General features: G+C 44.6%; 1 protein-coding gene across 1 annotated transcript; it reads left to right on the top strand.

Moving 5' to 3' along the window:
- The first annotated feature begins 13,375 nt into the window (after positions 1 to 13,375).
- On the top strand, positions 13,376 to 20,080 carry LOC110506940 (eukaryotic translation initiation factor 3 subunit M). The gene is made up of 11 exons (XM_090239209.1): positions 13,376 to 13,486; positions 14,192 to 14,324; positions 14,710 to 14,848; positions 15,073 to 15,196; positions 15,529 to 15,623; positions 16,503 to 16,586; positions 16,700 to 16,799; positions 16,967 to 17,048; positions 18,614 to 18,757; positions 19,115 to 19,175; positions 19,843 to 20,080. The coding sequence occupies exons 1-11, from the start codon at positions 13,445 to 13,447 to the stop codon at positions 19,964 to 19,966; spliced, it is 1,128 nt and encodes a 375-aa protein (XP_090095335.1). The 5' UTR covers positions 13,376 to 13,444; the 3' UTR covers positions 19,967 to 20,080.
- Positions 20,081 to 22,791: the final 2,711 nt, after the last annotated feature.

Here is a 22,791-nt window from a genome sequence, read left to right as displayed (position 1 = left end):
TCCTGACTCTAATATAGAAACCCAGTGTACTAAGCACAGAGAAGTGTTCCTGCCTCTAATATAGAAACCCAGTGTACTAAGCACAGAGAAGTGTTCCTGACTCTAATATAGAAACCCAGTGTACTAAGCACAGAGAAGTGTTCCTGACATCAGCATGGAAACAGAGTGTACTAAGCACAGAGAAGTGTTCCTGACTCTAATATAGAAACCCAATGTACTAAGCACAGAGAAGTGTTCCTGACTCTAATATAGAAACCCAGTGTACTAAGCACAGAGAAGTGTTCCTGACTCTAATATAGAAACCCAGTGTACTAAGCACAGAGAAGTGTTCCTGACTCTAATATAGAAACCCAGTGTACTAAGCACAGAGAAGTGTTCCTGACTCTAATATAGAAACCCAGTGTACTAAGCACAGAGAAGTGTTCCTGACTCTAATATAGAAACCCATTGTACTAAGCACAGAGAAGTGTTCCTGACTCTAATATAGAAACCCAGTGTACTAAGCACAGAGAAGTGTTCCTGACTCTAATATAGAAACCCAGTGTACTAAGCACAGAGAAGTGTTCCTGACTCTAATATAGAAACCCAGTGTACTAAGCACAGAGAAGTGTTCCTGACTCTAATATAGAAACCCAGTGTACTAAGCACAGAGAAGAGCTGATAATGCCACACAGCCATTTGTTACAGTGAGTCATCAGTTCCTCCATATCTGCCTGTGGCCTCTGACAAATGTTTACAAAGTAAAACAAAACTCACTCTGAACAATGTTCCTTTATCTGCCTTCTCCTCTCTCACCACAGAGATAGTGACAGACAGTCAACAACATCAAAACAACTGAAGGTCCATTGTACTGTACACTTCAGCATATCAATAAGTATACACTTGGGGCAGCAGGTAGCCTAGTGGTTAGAGTGTTGGGCCAGTAACCTAAAGGTTGCTAGATCGAATCCCTGAGCTAACAAGGTAAAAATCTGTCGTTCTGCCCCTGAACAAGGCAGTTAACCCACTATTCCTAGGCTGTCATTGTAAATAACAATTTGTTCTTAACTGACTTTCCTAGTTAAATAAAGGTAAAAACAGTGTCTCTACAATCTCTCCAACATTGGCAAACCTCCAAAAGTTACCCAGCAAGCTAGAAAACACAATTTCCTATATTATTTTCATATCAACTCTCAACATACTTCAAAGTGAGCTGGGTATCAGAGTGGAGATAAGAAAAGGGGAGCTAGCATGAGACACAGCACTGGTCTAGAGGCTGGCTGATGGGTCACACTCCCTCCGGTCACCCCCACCTAATCTCCCTGCTTTAGTCTCTCAGTCCCCCACAACATGATACATAAATGCTCTCTCTCTCTCTCTCTCTCTCTCTCTCTCTCTCTCTCTCTCTCTCTCTCTCTCTCTCTCTCTCTCTCTCTCTCTCTCTCTCTCTCTCTCTCTCTCTCTCTCTCTCTCTCTCTCTCTCTCTCTCTCTCTCTCTCTCTCTCTCTCTCTCTCTCTCTCTCTCTCTCTCTCTCTCTCTCTCTCTCTCTCTCTCTCTCTCTCTCTCACACAAACACAGGAGACAGCCTCAGATAGCACAAAGACAATATACTAGATGAAATAAAGTCAGTGCTGAATGACAAACTTCTGAAATGAAAACACGATAAGACCAGACGTCTGAAGTCCATAGGGAGTGTATCAAATGTGCCAAAATGTATCAATCAAGGCCTCAGAGTACATTTCAAGGGACGATAACTAGGGATATGTCAAAGGTCAAAAACTACAGACATTCCAATCAGTATCACATGTGGTGATAGATGTTTGATATGAAACAGTGGATGATATGAAGGGAAGACTAAACTTGATGGTTTCCAATGAGAAGCTGTTTCCAAGTGTGTCTGGAGACACAACGAAGTACAGCATCTGTTGGAGCTGGCACAAGTTCAGAGGAGAGGAAGGCAGAAGAGATACTGGGACTATTCAAGAGGACCAACATATGATATGTTGTAGTTGGACACTGGATTAGGCCCATATACTACTAGCAAGAGTGGTGCCATTCACACATCCCTCCATCCCTCTCTCTGCCCACGCTCCAGCTTCAACAGCCTGGAACTATAGTTCTTCTTGAGGAAAAACTCCAGCTCCAAATTATAGTCTGGGAAATGGGACAGGATCCCTCCAAGCCAGGGGGGTCACAATCACCCAGACAGTGGATGGGATGACTGAGGGTCGCTATGTTGGCTAATTACTTGGTAAGAGTGATGGATACTTTTTAACCTAAACAATGTATACTAACATTTCTGACTCCCAGTACTCTAATACTGAGGCTCCATACTCCAGTACCATGCCTAACAGGCTACAGTGCCTATCAGACTACAGTGCCTATCAGGCTACAGTGCCTATCAGGCTACAGTGCCTATCAGGCTACAGTGCCTATCAGGCTACAGTGCCTAACAGGCTACAGTGCCTATCAGACTACAGTGCCTATCAGGCTACAGTGCCTATCAGGCTACAGTGCCTATCAGACTACAGTGCCTATCAGGCTACAGTGCCTAACAGGCTACAGTGCCTATCAGACTACAGTGCCTATCAGGCTACAGTGCCTATCAGACTACAGTGCCTATCAGGCTACAGTGCCTATCAGACTGCAGTGCCTATGAGGCTACAGTGCCTATCAGACTGCAGTGCCTATGAGGCTACAGTGCCTATGAGGCTACAGTGCCTATCAGGCTACAGTGCGTATGAGGCTACAGTGCCTATCAAACTACAGTGCCTATGAGGCTACAGTGCCTATCAAACTATAGTGCCTATCAGGCTACAGTGCCTATAAAACTACAGTGCCTATCAGGCTACAGTGCCTATCAGGCTACAGTGCCTATCAGGCTACAGTGCCTGTCAGCCTACAGTGCCTATGAGGCTACAGTGCCTATGAGGCTACAGTGCCTATCAGGCTACAGTGCCTATCAGGCTACAGTGCCTATCAGCCTACAGTGCCTAACAGGCTACAGTGCCTATCAGACTACAGTGCCTATCAGGCTACAGTGCCTATCAGACTACAGTGCCTATCAGGCTACAGTGCCTATCAGACTGCAGTGCCTATGAGGCTACAGTGCCTATCAGACTGCAGTGCCTATGAGGCTACAGTGCCTATGAGGCTACAGTGCCTATCAGGCTACAGTGCGTATGAGGCTACAGTGCCTATCAAACTACAGTGCCTATGAGGCTACAGTGCCTATCAGGCTACAGTGCCTATCAGGCTACAGTGCCTGTCAGCCTACAGTGCCTATGAGGCTACAGTGCCTATCAGGCTACAGTGCCTATCAGGCTACAGTGCCTATCAGACTACAGTGCCTATCAGGCTACAGTGCCTAACAGGCTACAGTGCCTATCAGACTACAGTGCCTATCAGGCTACAGTGCCTATCAGACTACAGTGCCTATCAGGCTACAGTGCCTATCAGACTGCAGTGCCTATGAGGCTACAGTGCCTATCAGACTGCAGTGCCTATGAGGCTACAGTGCCTATGAGGCTACAGTGCCTATCAGGCTACAGTGCGTATGAGGCTACAGTGCCTATCAAACTACAGTGCCTATGAGGCTACAGTGCCTATCAAACTATAGTGCCTATCAGGCTACAGTGCCTATAAAACTACAGTGCCTATCAGGCTACAGTGCCTATCAGGCTACAGTGCCTATCAGGCTACAGTGCCTGTCAGCCTACAGTGCCTATGAGGCTACAGTGCCTATGAGGCTACAGTGCCTATCAGGCTACAGTGCCTATCAGGCTACAGTGCCTATCAGCCTACAGTGCCTATCAGGCTACAGTGCCTATCAGGCTACAGTGCCTATCAGCCTACAGTGCCTATGAGGCTACAGTACCTATTAGGCAGGCTACAGTGCCTATCAGGCTACAGTGCCTATCAAACTACAGTGCCTATGAGGCTACAGTACCTATGACGCTCACTGGTTTACCACAGCAGGTGTTAGTGAGTCAGAGCTCTGGAAGGATACAGACGCCCATCATCAGCTCTTTACAGTAACACTGTCTTCACCCTGCCACACCCCAACAGATGTGTCTGTCTGAGGAACACACCCAGCAAGTTCAACTGTGTTTATTAGTCATATACACATCATATACGTGGAGTACAAAGTGCAACAATAGAAAAGTACTGAAGTGAATAAAAGAGTAGTAGAAAATAAAAGCTTCATGAATAATAATAAGATACTAATATAATACAACAAGATACTAATATAACACAACAAGATACTAATATAATACAACAAGATACTAATATAACACAACAAGATACTAATATAATACAACAAGATACTAATATAACACATCAAGATACTAATATAATACAACAAGATACTAATATAATACAACAAGATACTAATATAATACAACAAGATACTAATATAACACATCAAGATACTAATATAACACAACAAGATACTAATATAACACATCAAGATACTAATATAACACAACAAGATACTAATATAATACAACAAGATACTAATATAACACAACAAGATACTAATATAATACAACAAGATACTAATATAACACAACAAGATACTAATATAATACAACAAGATACTAATATAATACAACAAGATACTAATATAATACAACAAGATACTAATATAACACAACAAGATACTAATATAATACAACAAGATACTAATATAATACAACAAGATACTAAACAACAAGATACTAATATAATACAACAAGATACTAATATAATACAACAAGATACTAAACAACAAGATACTAATATAATACAACAAGATACTAATATAATACAACAAGATACTAAACAACAAGATACTAATATAATACAACAAGGCACTGAAAGGAATTGAAGCAGGATATTTCTACATGTTCTGGGGTGTTGACATTGTGCAGTAATATACTACACATCAGCAAGTATCTGAGATAGCTTGTGTGGTTTTCCTTCTTTTGCAAAGTCCTGTTACCTGTTACCTACAGGGAGTTTGGATGTATTTTGATGATGATGGTGGTGATGATGATGGTGATGATAATGGTGATGATGGTGGTGATGATGGTGAAGATGACAGTGATGATGGTGACAATGATGGTGGTGATGATGGGGTGGTGGTGGTGATGATGATGGTGATGGTAGTGATGTTGATGATGATGGGGAAGATGGTGACGATGATGGTGGTGAAGATGGTGGTGATGATGGTGATGATGGTGGTGATTATGATGATTATGATGGTGGTGGTGATGATGATGGTGGTGATGATGATGGTGGTGATGATGGTGACAATGATGTTGATGGTGATGATGATGGGGATGATTAAGATGATGAAGATAATGATGGCTAGGGGGAAGTGTGTTAGGTCAGACGTGGTTTTAAAAGTGGTCCATATGTCACAGTGAAGGAGATGGCTCACCACATATCAGTTTACTGTGTTCCAGTAAGAGGCCAGTTGTTTTCTTACTGACCTCCACTAGAGTGCCAAGGAAGCAGCACACATATAGATCCACCCACTCTCTCCCCTTTTACTAAGCTTATTTCTAAGAAATCCTGACGGAGAGTGAAAATGAGGATGATGTTATTTTATATTTCTAAATCAGTGCTTTCCGAGTATTCAGACCCATGAGACAGGTTGTCAGCACAGTCATCCAGAGTCAATGTGTGAGGATGATATGTTTGTGCTTCTGGGTCTGAGTCTTATCTTAGTGTGACCAGTTTCCTGAGGTCATTCGCCAGTGGAAGTTGATTAAATAAATGGCACAGTTCAGGAGAAAATCTCAAAGTCAAGTACTTTAACATGCCTCAAGGTATACTGGGAAATGAATACCCCACTCAACAACAGGGTATGTATCTGCTGTAATTACATTTGTGATCAAATCAAATCAAAACAAGTGTAGACCTTACATTGAAATGCTTAATTACAAGCCCTTAACCAACAATGCAGTTTTTTTTTTAAATACCTAGAAAAAAGTTAGAAATAAAATAAACAAATAATTAAAGAGCAGCAGGAAAATAACAGTAGTGAGGCCATGTACAGTGGGTACCGGTACAGAGTCAATGTGCCGGGACACCGGTTAGTCAAGGTAACTGAGGTAATATGTACATATAGGTAGAGTTATTAAAGTCACTATGCATAGATAATAACAGAGAGTAGCAGCAGCGTAAAAGAGGGGGTAGGGGGGCAATGCAAATAGTTGGGGTAGTCATTTGATTAGATGTTCAGGAGTCTTATGGCTTGGGTGTAGAAGCTGTTTAGAAGCCTCCTAGACTTGGTGCTCTGGTACCGCGTGCCGTGCGGTAGCAGAGAGAACAGTCTATGACTAGGGTGGCTGGAGTATTTGACCATTTTTAGGACCTCCCTCTGACACTGCCTGGTATAGAGGTCCTCGATGGCAGGAAGCTTGGCCCGGTGATGTACTGGGCTGTGCGCACTACCCTCTGTAGTGCCTTGCGGTTGGAGGCCAAGCAGTTGCCATACCAGGCACTGATGCAACCCGTCAGGATGCTCTCGATAGTGCAGCTGTAGAACCTTTTGAGGATCTGAGGACCCACACCAAATACTTTCAGGCTCCTGAGGGGGAATAGGTTTTGTCATGCCCTCTTCATGACTGTCTTGGTGTGCTTGGACAATGTTAGTTTGTTGGTGATGTGGATGCCAAGGAACTTGAAGCTCTCAACCTGCTCCATTACAGCCCCGTCAATGAGAATGGGGGCGTGCTCGGTCCTCCTTTTCCTGTAGTCCACTATCATCTCCTTTGTCTTGATCACATTTAGGGAGAGGTTGTTGTCCTTGCAGCACACGGTCAGGTCTCTGACCTCTTCCTATAGGCTGTCTCGTCGTTGTCGGTGATCAGACTGTTGTGTCATCGGAAAACTTAATGATGGTGTTGGAGTCGTACCTGGCCGTGCAGTCATGAGTGAACAGGGACTACAGGAGGGGACTGAGCACACACCCCTGAGGGGCCCCCGTGTTGACAATCAGTTTTGTTACCTACCCTTACCACCAGGAAGTCCAGGATCCAGTTGCAGAGGGAGGTGTTTAGTCCCAGGGTCCTTAGCTTAGGAATGAGCTTTGAGGGCACTATGGTGTTGAATGCTGAGCTGTCAATGAATAGCATTCTCACATAGGTGTTCCTTTTTTCTAGGTGTGAAAGGGTAGTGTGGAGTGTAATAAAGATTGCATCGTCTGTGGATCTGACTCTTGCCATTTGGTCAGCGCATGTTTGGAGTACACGTCCTGGTAATCCGTCTGACCCTGACCTGTTTAAAGGTCTTACTTACATCATCTGCAGAGAGCATGATCACGCAGTCATCCGGAACAGCTGATGCTCTCATGCATGTTTCAGTGTTGCTTGCCTCGAAGCGAGCATAGAAGTAATGTATCTCGTCTGGTAGGCTTGTGTCACTGCTTTCCTTTGTAGTCTGTAATAGTTTGCAAGGCCTGCCACATCCGACAAGCGTTGGAGCCGGTGTAGTACGATTCGATCTTAGTCATGTTTTGATTCTTTGTCTGTTTGATGGTGTGTCGGAGGGCATAGGATTTTTTATAAGGTTCAAGGTTAGAGTCCCGCTCCTTGAAAGCGGCAGCTCTACCCTTTAGCTCAGTGCGGATGTTGCCTGTAATCCATGGCTTCTGGTTGGGGTATGAATGTACAGTCACAGTGGGGACGACGTTATCGATGCACTTATTGATGAAGCCAGTGACTGATGCGATGTACTCCTCAATGCCATCGGAAGAATCCTGGAATATATTCCAGTCTGTGCTGGCAAAACAGTCCTGTAGCTTAGCATCTGCTTCATCTGACTACTTTTTTTATTGACCGAGTCACTGGTGCTTCCTTCTTTCATTTTTGCTTGTAAACAGGAATCAGGAGGATAGAATTATGGTCAGATTTGCCAAACGGAGGGCGAGGGAGAGCTTTGTACACATCTCTGTGTGTGGAGTAAAGGTGATCTAGATCTTTTTCCCTCTGGTTACACATTTAACTTGCTGATAGAAATTAGGTAAAACTGATTTAAGTTTCCCTGCATTAATGTCCCCAGCCACTAGGAGCGCTGCCGCTGGATGAGCGTTTTCCTGTTTGCTTATGGCTGCATACAACTAATTGAGTGCGGTCTTAGTGCCAGCATCGGTCTGTGGGGGTATGTAGTGTTGTAACTTTAATGTGTTACAGAGTTAATGTTTAAGTTTATTCTTTGAGCTGTATCTAAAGATATTTCTTTAGATTTATTTGCATATGTAATTGTATTGGGTTGTGTTGAATTACGCTTTTTGACTGCAAGTCCCAGAATGCCTTGCGAGAGGAATGAGTGATAACGCGCCAATTATGTGCAGGTGCGGGGGATTGTGGCTGACTTTCCAACAGCATCTTACCTGCATTGCTCTGTACCAAAACAATTGTTGTTAAATGTAACGTAAACAAGTATTCTTACAAAAATAAGCTTTCGTATCAAACCCGACGTCCCGAGTCATTACTAAGAAGTTAGTTAATCTAAAATGTAGACAGCTACGAAATATACAGATAAAAACTCTCTAGGTAGATAGTGGGGTCTACATTGTATCATGAGATACTCTACCTCGAGACTTCCTTAGACATCATGCACCAGCTGTTGTTTACAAATATACATAGACCGCCACCCCAGCGTCTGTGATCTGTGATGATATCGTATGCGTGCCACACTACGCTCTAGTCACACAGTATCCTCCCCAACAAAAAAATCAAAACATATTCCTTTTTCCTTCTCCTTTCTAAACCCAGTCTCTCTTTGTCGTCAATGAGTGTATGTTGTGTAAACACTCTATGATGACAAGAGGCCAATCTATCATTCCCAAGCCCCCTTCCCATTTCCGCTGCACTGACTGGGTCCTTCAGATGGGATTCTTAGCAGATTGGGGCTCCTTGTTCATGACATTAGGTTGAAACAGAGCACACATATTCCACAAAGGGGAATTAATGACCTCAGATAGCTCAATGCTAACTGTTCACCCACAGTTTGATCGTTAGCCAACTTCTCAGTGATATGGAGTTGGTATGTGCTCATTAAGAGATATGGCATGTGACTGATGTCAGTGTTTTATACCGTATGTTTCTTTTGTGGACATAGTTATGCCCACTATGTAAATGCATCCTGGTAAAACAGTGGTCCTATGTGGCAGATGAGGGTTTGAAATGCTATTCTCCTGAAGGTGTAAAATAAAAGTCCACATGTGGCTTCTGTGTGTGTGAAATAGGAAACTAATGTTTCAATTAAAAATATTTTGTCACCTCGTTTAGGGTATCTTTTTTCTTTCCCAATCTGGCAGGTCAGAGATCCATCAGATCGTGACTCCCTTTCAGTATTGATTATCTCGTGTCTGGCCAGATAAGGGATCACAGTCATTGAACCGCTATCTAAGCAGACCACAGACATGCAGCATCTATCAAGATACACACAGGCGAGCACAGACAAACATGCATGTGAAAACACACACACACAGGGAGGCAGATTGTCATGGGAAATCATTCCGACTACGCCAAAGGTCATGTCTGATGCTTTGAGAGAAAACAAGTAATCAACTAGATGAACAACATAAGGTCTACATGTTTATTTTAGATTGAGTACATTGTGTGTGTGCAAGAGGTGTAGGGAGGGGTAGAATATTTAGGGGGGTCAGCATCATTGCATACTTCTATCATAACGCTGAAAAGTTATGACAGAATACATCTGCTTCTCACCATTACAATTCTACACCAAGATAGACCTCTGACTGGCACACAATGGCATACAATACAATTTAGGATTAGTTTACCAGCCTCAAATCCTAACCTGAACCATTCAAATAAAACATGTAAATCACACTTTATTTGTTGCACGCACCGAATACAACAGGTGTAGTAGACCTTACAGTGAAATGCTGACTGACAAGCCCTTAAACCAACAATTCAAATAGTCTGGGTAGCTGTTTGATTAGCTGTTCAGGAGTTTTATGGCTTGGGGGTAGAAGCTATTAATTATTCCTTGTGGCGCCAAGACTTGGCGAGTCGGTACCTACATACAGGATGAAATGGCAAAACCATAGAGCCGTTTTTTAGGGGAAACTTGGTCTTATTCCAGTGCTCACTCAAGCGAGGCGCTCTTTGATGAGGTCACTGCTAGTCTGATAGATGAGCCCAGGGCAGGGATTGGACAGTGGTTGGAGAGGTGAGGAGGACAGTGGGAACCAGATGGAGAAAGTTGGGCGGCCATGTTGTGTGATGATGATCATGAGAGCGATTTACGTGATGGGTTAGTAGGTGGGTAGGCTACACTTGGCTGAGAAAACAGACACCTAAACTAAATCCTCTCCTAATACAGCCTTTTCTTTTCACACCCCCATAATGTCAAAGAGAAGACGGGTTCATCTCTGCCATTGCTATAGCTGATGTCATTGAGGACATTTATGCTGAATTTCTGAATAAGTCACACTCTGATAGCAGTGGGGCACAGCACACCTAAATGATCTGCTACTCTGAAACAGTCATGTACCAACCATTTCCTGTGAACAAACTCTGACGATGAGTCACACACATACTGCAATAGCTAATGGGGCTGACTGACCAGTCATTTTCTATTGAAATGTGCGCTAACACTTCAATACACACAGACACACACACACACACACACACACACACACACACACACACACACACACACACACAGACACACACACACAGACAGACACAGACACACATAGACACACAAACACATACAAGGTATATTGGGTCAGAGTGAGGTCAGCCTGGCTAAGAGAAATAAGACAGACAGATTGTTACACAGTGGACCAAGTAATGTTTCAGTCCAATGAACCTGTAAGACCATGCCTCATAATGTCTGCGGCTTATACCCTGACCACAGCCTTCATTTGCGATCAAATTTTGGTTTAATTTTCAACTAACGTGAATTCAACAAAACGTTTCACCAGATCATTGGATTTAGGTTAAAAGTTGGGTGAAAAAACATAAACAATTCCCTTATGCTGATGACGTTTTGCAAATCCAATCAATTTTCCATGTTGATTCAACGTCATCGCTTTGAATTTCTTTGTTGAAATGACGTGGAAACAACATTGATTCAACCAGTTTTTGCCCAGCGGGATCTAACCATAGGAAGACATGCCCTCTCTGTTACATACAGAGGATCATATCCAAACCTGCCGTTTTAATGCTTCTTCTAAAAAAGACAAACAATGTCTCGTATGCATCTGGAGCTTCAAAACCATAAAAAATACCCTTTTATTCTGCAGTTGAAATACAACAGGCACTTGACAACAGTTGTTAATCACCTAATGAAATGCTCAGAGTTACACAAGCAAGCACACTTTGGGAGTAGAAGCGGCCATAAATTCCTGGCTGTGACAGCCAAAGAGGGCAAGGAGAGAGTGAGGGGGGAGCTTGGTGCTTGGTACCAGGCACTCTCAGGCTGATGAGTGTTACACATTGTACAGGGGCCATGGTGAAACACTCCACCGACCATTTACCCCTAGCTCCCTATTTAAGATCCTTATCCTACTAAACATAATAAAAATTAACTTGGTTGGTCTAAACTTGGTTTAAACTGTAACTGCAACGTGAAATATCTGACTGGCAGACTCTCCAGGAATTATGGTCTGGCCGCTCTCTCTCTCCATTTCATGATGTGAAATGTTCCTGTAATCAAAGAGGAATTACTTGTTATAAGCAAACTGTGACCTATGTGCAGTTCATATCTCACTGCTATTAGATCAGTTAAAAAGCCATTTCTATGCTACGTCAAAGTGTCTCAAATGGGCAACATACATAGACATGGATTACAGCAAACTGCTCTACATGTTATAAAGGAAACAGTACTGTATGGCTGAGTAAAGTTGAGACAGTTAACCCACCAAGACTTGGTATCCAAGGTCAGGATAGTATCCGTTTTATGAGACAGTGAAGAGGAAAGAAGAGAACACCATTGTTTGGGAGTGGAGGGTGCTTGGCTTTACTCTTAACGTGAAGATGTATGGCTTTACACCCCAATAGCTTGTAACCTGAGCCAGCTTTTAGGGGCAATTGCATCTCCAGTTACTCTTAAGCCCCCCCACCTCAATCACTCCAGGAGAAAGTGGCCTGCCTCTGCGGCTGACTAAATCACAGCATCCCACTTGATATACAGGCCCTGGTGCCATATCGCTGGGTCAGTGGGAGGGCTGTGTAAATGTGCTCCCCTCTGATGCTCACATTGTTTCCGGTGTCAACTCTGGGGAAAGTCATGGTGGTCCGAACAGAGAGGTAACTCAGCCAGATAACCTCCGTCCGAGGATCACCTCTACCACTGTAACTCTCAGCCAAGACATCCTGGGACTAGCCCCCCAGATGATAGATTGATACCTGGATAAGAAGAGGAGAAAGGATGGCATGGACCATGGCAGTGGGTCTCGTTAACTTGTGACCCTGACCATACACTTTGAACCCAGTCTGTTCTTTTTGGAGCGCTCAAGCTGAGGTTATCCATTTCCAGATGGTGCATAAGTCATCTAGCAAAATAAACAGAATTATATGATTCCACTACCTGTTTCACACATTCAGTATCTCGGGAATCCTTATTGAAATCCTTCAATAAAAGTGTTTATTAACAAGATTGTAGGATGTTCTCAAAGAAACTGGGGCTTGGGGCTCCCGAGTGGCGCAGCGGTCTAAGGCACTGCATCTCAGTGCTAGAGGTGTCACTACAATCTAGAAGAAAAAGAAACGCACACCTATTAAGACGAGGTGCTGGCTAGCGGAGTAGAAAACTTGAAAATAAAAGAGAGCCGCACACTCTTGGAGCTCAGATGCAAAAATGTAATACCAACGTTTCGACAGCCAAGCTGTCTTCATCAGGGTATAATCACAAACACTGCGGGATGACCCTGATGAAGACAGCTTGGCTGTCGAAACGTTGGTGTTACATTTTTGCATCTGAGCTCCAAGAGTGTGCGGCTCTCTTTTATTTTCAAGAGGTGTCACTACAGACATCCTGGTTTGAATCCAGGCTGTAACACTCCGTGATTGGGAGTACCATAGGGCAGTGCACAATTGGCCCAGCGTCGTTTGGCCAGTGTAGGCCATCATTCTAAATAAGAATTTGTTCTTAACTGACTTGCCTAGTTAAATAAAGGTTACATTTAAACATGTAACAACTGGTGGGGGGAACAAAAACTAAATGGTTACATTGTATCATAATTACATAATCAAACACGAATAAACATTAAATCGTTTGGCCATATGTTGTAAATGTAGAGGTTAGGCTACCTAAGCATTTTGTATGAAACAATATGAGAAAAAGTCCAGTCCAGCTGAATTATCACTACGGTCACTTTAACAGGATGACCCGGAAGTGCATCATGTTTGCCGGTCGTAAAGCGTTCTCTTTTCCGGTGGCCTCAGCGGTAGTGCGAGCGTGGATTTGATCTAGGCTCACTAAAATAACTATAAAATGAGTGTCCCAGCATTTATCGACATAACCGAAGAGGACCAGGTACGATTGAAGTGTTTTAGTAATAGTTACAAAAGAATGAGCACATGATATGTAACGTTACGACAAAGGATGACATGCCAGATAACATTAGCATGCTACCGTTAGCCATGAGTCGATGACTATGATCAGTACACTAGCTAGTTAGCCTAGCTGTTTGTTAGCAAGTATGCTAACTTTACAGCTGGTTCCATTTTCACCCCCAGTTAAATGGATCTAGATCTCTTTGTAAACTTTAGCTATATCCCCGTGATTTATGTTTACTTAATACAACGTATTGCCAGCTGATGCATTTGTTTTACACGTAACTAGGATTGTACGTTAGGTAACTAGCTAACAGTTAGTTGCAGTCTACAACATCAACAATTTTTTGTCATTGTGCAGCCTTAATCAAATGTACAATTTAAATATCTTTAATGACAGCTGTTAAGTAGTGCACGTTTTGTTATTGGACTAAGTGTCATCGCTGTGTCTGTAGTTTAATCTGGGGTGTATTCATTAGTCTGATTCCGTTGAAAACTTTTTACAACGGAAAACATGTACTGTTTACTCAAGGAACCAAACAGAAGCAAATGGGAAAGGACCCAATAGAAACTGTAGTTTTCGTTGCAGAACTTTTTACGTTTGGTTTCACAGACAAAATGTTTCGCATTGGAATCCAACTAATAAATACACCCCTGTTCTTTTATAACGTGTTGTTGTTGACAGGCCTCAGAGCTCAGGGCCTACATCAAAGCCAAAGGAGCAGAGATCTCAGAGGAAAACTCGGAAGGTGGTCTCCATGTGGACCTGGCTCAAATCATCGAGGCCTGTGACGTCTGCCTCAAGGACGACGATAAAGGTGAGTGACACCAGGGAAACGCTAACCTATAGCCAGTGGCACTTCTAAAGGACTGCTCACATTGGTGACGTATCCATGTAGAGAAGGCAAAAATGCCCAAGGCATCTACAGATACACCTGTCTGCATGATGTCAGCACACACATGAACTGTAAACTGTCCTCTCTCACTCTTGTCTTTCTGTCTGTCAGCCCCTCCCCCTCCTTGTCTTCTTCCCTTAATTCATCTGCTGTTTTCCTTTCCATCTCTCTACCCATCCTGTCCTTTTTGTTTTCTCCTGGACCCCCACTTATGTTTGTTTTTCTGTTTCCTCCTAAAAGTGGCTGGTATGAATGATGATGAATGGTGTCATTGTGATTGATCGTTGTCTCTCTCTCCTCTCTGTAGAAGTGGAGAGTGTGATGAACAGCATAGTGTCACTGCTACTCATCCTGGAGACGGAGAAACAGGAGACCCTGATCGAGAGTCTGTGTGAGAAGCTGGTCAAGTCCCGAGAGGGAGAGAGGCCTTCCCTCAGGATGCAGCTGTAAGTCCACACACTCATCTATCTCTGTTCTCTACTAGTCTCCCTGACCGGTGAAGTATGCAGTCACCCACTAGATGCCTGGAGCACTCGGACATAGTTAATGGAGTCAGCCACCCAAGATTTGGGTTTGTTTATGCACAGTGGAAGAAGTGGGACCCTTGTAAACACTAACCGTAAGCCATGTCTTAATGGTCAAGTTAACGTGTATGATTTTGGTTGTGTAGGCTGAGTAACCTGTTCCATGGTATGGATGAGACAGCCCCAGTGAGGTACACAGTCTACTGCAGCCTCATCAAGGTAGCAACCACCTGCAACGCCATCGCTTTCATCCCCACGGACCTCGACCAGGTACGCTCACCATGCACATTTGCCATACACTGTCACGCTCACCGTGCACACTCGCCATACACTGTCACGCTCACCGTGCACACTCGCCATACACTGTCACGCTCACCGTGCACACTCGCCATATACTGTCACGCTCACCGTGCACACTTGCCATATACTGTCACGCTCACCGTGCACACTCCCCATACACGGTCACTCTCACCGATGTGCTCATCCAATCCGCTCACACCACACTTTACCAGTCACGTGTAAGGGCTCTGTGCAGGAACAAGACCTTGTAGAGGAAGGATGATTGACGTTTCCATGGCTCTGCTTGTGTGTTTGTGGTTCAGGTGCGTAAGTGGATCACAGACTGGAACCTGAACACAGAGAAGAAACACACACTGCTAAGGCTGGTGTACGAGGCCCTGGTCGAATGTAAGAAGAGGTAACTAACTACACACAGCCTTGTGGTGTCATCAACACGGTCTGGTGCCTGGTGGTGTCTTCGACACAGTCTGGTGCCTGGTGGTGTCTTCGACACAGTCTGGTGCCTGGTGGTGTCTTCGACACAGTCTGGTGCCTGGTGGTGTCTTCGACACAGTCTGGTGCCTGGTGGTGTCTTCGACACAGTCTGGTGCCTGGTGGTGTCTTCGACACAGTCTGGTGCCTGGTGGTGTCTTCGACACAGTCTGGTGCCTGGTGGTGTCTTCGACACAGTCTGGTGCCTGGTGGTGTCTTCGACACAGTCTGGTGCCTGGTGGTGTCTTCGACACAGTCTGGTGCCTGGTGGTGTCTTCGACACAGTCTGGTGCCTGGTGGTGTCTTCGACACAGTCTGGTGCCTGGTGGTGTCTTCGACACAGTCTGGTGCCTGGTGGTGTCTTCGACACAGTCTGGTGCCTGGTGGTGTCTTCGACACAGTCTGGTGCCTGGTGGTGTCTTCGACACAGTCTGGTGCCTGGTGGTGTCTTCGACACAGTCTGGTGCCTGGTGGTGTCTTCGACACAGTCTGGTGCCTGGTGGTGTCTTCGACACAGTCTGGTGCCTGGTGGTGTCTTCGACACAGTCTGGTGTCTGGTGGTCTCATCGACACGGTCTGGTGCCTGATGGTCTCATCGACACGGTCTGGTGCCTGGTGGTGTCATCGACACAGTCTGGTGCCTGGTGGTGTCTTCGACACATTCACTTTCTGTTATGATTGTTTATTTTCCATATTTTTCTAAAAGTAATTCCTCAGTACAATGGGATATGTGCTGTGTATCTGGAGTGTTTGTATTTTTCTTGAGCTGGTTCTTGTGTCACTGAGGTTGTGTGTTCCTCTGCAGCGAGGCTGCAGCTAAGGTGATGGTGGAGCTGCTGGGGAGTTACACAGAGGACAACGCCTCACAAGCACGCGTTGATGCCCACAGGTACACACATACACACCTCTATCCTACTGTTATCCTACCATCATAACTACAAGATCTGACACGTGACTGGCTGTCTTTGCTGTCACTCACCCCTCTCTGGTTCCTCCCCCCAGATGCATTGTACGAGCCCTGAAAGACCCCAACACCTTCCTGTTGGACCACCTCCTGGCCCTCAAACCTGTCCGCTTCCTAGAGGGAGAACTCCTCCACGACGTGAGTACTGAAGCCCAGCTCAGGGAACAGCTCATCCTGCTGTTAACAAGGCCGTGACATTTGAACTCTGAGGATTTAATAGCTTCATATGAATCCATTCATAACAATGATGCTACATTATTACCTGATTGTTTTAACAGTGACTTCTCTCGCTCCTTCATTCACAGCTCCTAACCATCTTTGTGAGTGCAAAGCTAGCTGCCTACGTGAAGTTTTACCAGAGCAACAAAGACTTCATCGATTCCCTCGGTGAGTGATCAAGACTCAATGGGGCTACCTCGCGGCTAGTGACCTGACTGCAGAGATCAAATCCCCCGGGACACACACACACACACACACACCCTGCCTAGCCTAAATCGCTGACCTCTGTGGATACAGGGTTGGAATGTGTGTGTCAGCAGTGTCTCTCTGTCCACACACTGCTGAGAACGTAGGGGTCCAATTAACATGGTTGGTCCTCCCACATAAGTCAGGTGGTATTGGCTCTCACTGCAGACATGGTGGCGTTTGTGTTAATATGCCTAGTCACTGTAGTTCCACACTGCTGGGCACAGAGGCAATTAGCCAAGGGACCCTCCCTGAGTCAAGTGGAATTGAGTGTACTTGTGTGTTCATCACAGAACGATTACCTCTTGGAGTTTCCCTCCAAGGTCTCCCTGAGAGTTTGAACTATAGTCAGTTACATTCTTCATCACCCAGACAACTGACAATTAATGTGCATTCAGTAATTATAGTTAATGATCTCATGATTAATGGTACCTAAGAGTTGGTGACCTGTCATTGATTGATATCTATTTCATTGTCATGTCTTGTTATTCCTGTGTTTTAATAACGCTCTTCCTGTCCCCAGGTGTCAACCATGATGTTAGTCCTGTCCCCAGGTGTCAACCATGATGTTAGTCCTGTCCCCAGGTGTCAACCATGATGTTAGTCCTGTCCCCAGGTGTCAACCATGATGTTAGTCCTGTCCCCAGGTGTCAACCATGACGTTAGTCCTGTCCCCAGGTGTCAACCATGATGTTAGTCCTGTCCCCAGGTGTCAACCATGATGTTAGTCCTGTCCCCAGGTGTCAACCATGATGTTAGTCCTGTCCCCAGGTGTCAACCATGATGTTAGTCCTGTCCCCAGGTGTCAACCATGATGTTAGTCCTGTGTTTTATTGACGGTCTTCCTGTCCCCAGGTCTCAACCATGATGTTAGTCCTGTCCCCAGGTCTCAACCATGATGTTAGTCCTGTGTTTTATTGACGGTCTTCCTGTCCCCAGGTCTCAACCATGATGTTAGTCCTGTGCCCAGGTCTCAACCATGATGTTAGTCCTGTCCCCAGGTCTCAACCATGATGTTAGTCCTGTGTTTTATTGATGGTCTTCCTGTCCCCAGGTCTCAACCATGATGTTAGTCCTGTCCCCAGGTCTCAACCATGATGTTAGTCCTGTGTTTTATTGACTGTCTTCCTGTCCCCAGGTCTCAACCATGATGTTAGTCCTGTGTTTTATTGATGGTCTTCCTGTCCCCAGGTCTCAACCATGATGTTAGTCCTGTGTTTTATTGACGGTCTTCCTGTCCCCAGGTCTCAACCATGATGTTAGTCCTGTGTTTTATTGACGGTCTTCCTGTCCCCAGGTCTCAACCATGATGTTAGTCCTGTGTTTTATTGACGGTCTTCCTGTCCCCAGGTCTCAACCATGATGTTAGTCCTGTCCCCAGGTCTCAACCATGATGTTAGTCCTGTGTTTTATTGACGGTCTTCCTGTCCCCAGGTCTCAACCATGATGTTAGTCCTGTGTTTTATTGACAGTCTTCCTGTCCCCAGGTCTCAACCATGAGCAGAACATGGCTAAGATGTGTCTGCTGACGTTCATGGGCATGGCGGTGGAGTTTAAAGAGATCTCCTTTGGCACCATGCAGCAGGAGCTGCAGTTAGAAGAAGACCAAGTAGAAGCCTTCGTCATCGACGGTACCAACACCGCCTCAAATCCAATCTGACCCACACACACTCTCTCTAATAATACTATACCCCCCTCTGACAACGCTGGAATTCCCCCTCAATGCAACAGTCCACCTAACATCTATAAACACAAAAAGTTAAAACGGTCAAAACAGGATGTTGTCTGTAGATGTATTTTTTTGACAAATTGAGGAACCAAACTGTCCTAGGAGCAGACATGTAGGAGTTAGTATCCTTATTGTTACTGTGACGTTGGTCGCCCTCTCAGAAGTCTGTAATGTGTTTGAGGGTTGCCTTGACACACGGATACTCCCTCTTGTCTGCCCCCCACCTCTCTCAATGTCTTCCTGTCTCTTTTGTCTGTAGCCGTTCGGACTAAGATGGTGTACTGCAAGATTGACCAGACACAGCGAAAGGTTATCGTGAGGTAAGCCAAAATAATAATCTTTAAAAAAACGTGCTATTCTAATCAAGTGTGTTCTGCGATGTCAGCGGCTGCGTTTGGCAGGCTGAAGCTGTGTCGTATTACGGCGCAATGTAGCGAAACCAAAAACAGAAACTGCCGTTGTAGTAGTCCCTCCCCTTTTCTTCTGTTTGGTACCTAATGAACGACCCTGTAATAGAGACACTGTAGCAATCAGTTCAAGGTTTCTGACAACCGTTCTTCAGAGCTCCCCACTATAAAACCATAGCGATGGTCTTTGTTCTTGTGTTGCTGTACAGAAATACTTTTTTTCACCTTTTGGAGGCTTTTTTTGCCAGTTGAGTATCAATGCTATTGTTGATGGGTTTCCGCAAAGGAAATCTAGACATCTATTTTTATTCTGTGCTACAAAGCAGGTTCCCTTTGACTCTGATCTGATTGGTGCTTACAGTTATGGTATGTTCAATGCATATCTATTTATCATAGGGTTTGGTTGTGTGTATGACAAGGAAAATGTCTTCCCTCTAGGTACTTCAGATGTATTAGGCACTACACTGTCAGAGGGAGACTCAAAGCTCTTAAGATTTCCAATGATACCTTTCAGGGTTGCCAGGTAGGGCATTATGCTCCCCTTTCCCTAACCAGGTGTCTTTATCTCTGCCCCCATCAGCCACAGCACACACCGCACCTTCGGCAAGCAGCAGTGGCAGCAGCTCTACGACAGTCTCAGCTCCTGGAAGGGCAATTTGGCAACTGTGAAGACCAGCCTCCAGACCCTGTCCCCCTCTGCCTAAGATCTCTCTCTCCAAAACCCTCTTTAAAAAACTTCCCCCTTTGTTAAACTCCCTTGGTTGAATCTTCTGTCACCATTTTTTTATTCACCCAATAAAAGACTAATTGAGATCTTCCATGGTTGTTTTGCTTGTCTTAATACCAGATGTAAATCATGTCTAGCTGTTTACAGGGGCAAGTGGTAGCGCAGAAGTTTCAGCATCACATGCGAACATCAGCAGTGACCGTGTTCTCCAGAGAAGCTGCTGTCTGTTGTGTGGTTGTTCTTCACCTGGCGACCCGGAGCATCTGGCTCTAGTTAGACCCAGAGTGGCCATGTGAGATGGGGGGTGACGGGGCCTGTTACTGAGGGTGACAAATGGGTCACCTGATTAAGAACTTTATAGACCCTACTCTTATCAGTGCTATAAACCTGACTCCTCAGCTGAGGTCAGAGCAGTGTTACTTTCAGCACTAGGTTTTTAGACTTTGGGTGAGGTGTTGGGAAACTGATCTAGTTTGATGTTACACAGGTTAGGAATACCGTGTCCTATCTCAATGGTCTCCCACCTCTAATACAAAGCAGTTTTATGATTTCACTCAAGATTTACTGTAATATTTATGGTATGACTGGTCTTCTCTTTATCTGTGCCACTTCCACAGAAGACTAGCGACTGGCATTGACCACATTCCTTGCACTAGCCTGGTCTATCTTATTTCATGCAAAATGTCAACAGGAAACGTTAAAACACTTCAACAGCCCTGGACACTGTTGGACAATTCTGAATGATAAAAGAGAAAATGTTCACAAAATACACTAATGAGCTGACCAGAATGGAATTCCACTCCCTCCTAATGCTGTAAGAGGACAAATGATTGGCTGTTACACTGGTGTGTTAGAATGTGATCTCTAGCAGCATTCCAGAGCATTATGTTCTGAACTGTGCTGGTGTATGTGTTGGATCAGGCATTAGATATGAAAGGGTTCTCTCCCTCAGGGACTGATGAAATGTAGTTGATGAAGCACAGAAGTTGACACCACTGCTGTCATACTTTTGACGACAAATTGCCTGACAACGTGCCTTTACATATTGACTGTATGTTTGTTTTACTCCATGTGTAACTCTGTGTCGTTGTATCTGTCGAACTGCTTTGCTTTATCTTGGCCAGGTCGCAATTGTAAATGAGAACTTGTTCTCAACTTGCCTACCTGGTTAAATAAAGGTAAAATAAATAAATAAATAAACATTGTAATGGACTTTTTCCAAAATGATTTTGCATCACTGCACAGTTAATTTAGACAGCAGAAATACAGCGGTGGTTTGTCAGTCAAAACTAAGTCTACTTTGAAGAGACATGAGGAAGGGAGCAACACCATTGTTTGCCAGTCTACTGGGCAGAGCCAAAAACCAAACAGAAACCTGTGTGTTAATGGTGATGTCACAGCTCTGGCCCAGCAGCATCTGCAGAAGCTCAAGGCTCACTCCTATCCCAGAGTCCTCTGGGAGAAGCATCCCCTGGACTTTTCAGAGGGAGTAAATCACACAACACTCCTCATGGTCACCACCAGCAAGGTGTGGTACAGAGAAAGCAGGTTTAGACTAATGTAGTGAGACAGTTAGGTTTACTGAACACTGTGGAAGTCCCCATTAACCTGCCCCACATCTCTCTCTGTACGAGTCTTTCTCCATCTGTCTATCTCTCCTGCTCTACCCCCATATCCCTCTTTCTCTCCCTCTCGGCTTTAAGTGTGTATGTACTGACATGTATGTGTATCTGATTGATGAACATGCACACACTACATGTAACTTGTAAAGCCTTTTGTCTGTAATGTATTTGTCTTTATATGTCGAACCCCAGTAAGACTAGTTGTTACTGATGAGGATCCTAATCAAATAAAACAAATCTCAAATCTCTCTCTCTGTTTCCCTTTCTCTCTCTCTCTCTGTTCCCCTCTCTTTCTCTCTCTCTCTCTGTTCCCCTCTCTTTCTCTCTCTCTGTTCCCCTCTCTCTCTCTTTCTCCCTCTCTTTCTCTCACCCTGTTCCCCTCTCTCTTTCTCTCTCTCTCTCTGTTCCCCTCTCTTTCTCTCACTCTCTCCTAATCTCTGTTTCCCTTTCTCTCTCTGTTCCCCTCTCTTTCTCTCCCTCTCTCTCCCAATCTTTGTTTCCCTTTCTCTCGCTCGCTCTCTCTTTCCCCTCTATCTCTCTCTTTCCCCTCTTTCTCTGCCAATCTTTGTTTCCCTTTCTCTCCCCCTCTCTCTCTCCCCCTCTCTTTCTTGAACTCTGTTTCTCTATCTTCTCTCACATTGTTTTTCTCTCGTCCTTTCTCCCCTCTCACTCTCTCTAATTTGTCTTTCGGGTCCTAAGTTACTGCTTCATGGATGGTGTGTCATGTGAGATCTCCCAGCTGTAACTTTCACGTCATTCTCCAGTTGGTTTATCTGCTTTCATGACCCGTCTTATCATGGTTGGAAGCTGGTAGTTAGTTCCACGCAGTTCAGTGCTGAAAAGCAAATGAGCTGATACTCATATGGTAACCTGGCTACTCACCTTAAAACAGTTTTAAGGTGAATTTGATCTCCCGTGTGTTATGTGAAATGCGTGTACTCCACTAAATATGAACAGTATGCATATGGACAGCAGTGACTTTTAGAATGTTATCCAGTTCGTTATGCCTTAAAGACTATGGATGTGTGTAAGAAGACAGACTCTCAACAGATCATGCTGACTTGGAATTTCCCCACCGCTGAGAATATGATCCCTTTTCCAGAGCAGGGTGCTCAATCATCACAGCCTTGCCTCAGAGTGCATGTTTAAAGCCTTTCTGTAATATCATCTAGCGTCAGAC

Source organism: Oncorhynchus mykiss, chromosome 6 (assembly GCF_057628025.1).
Source record: "Oncorhynchus mykiss isolate SJ-2025 chromosome 6, ASM5762802v1, whole genome shotgun sequence".
Classification (NCBI taxonomy): domain Eukaryota; kingdom Metazoa; phylum Chordata; class Actinopteri; order Salmoniformes; family Salmonidae; genus Oncorhynchus; species Oncorhynchus mykiss.
Note: the sequence above shows the minus strand (reverse complement) of the source record. Positions and strands in the feature narration are given on the sequence as shown.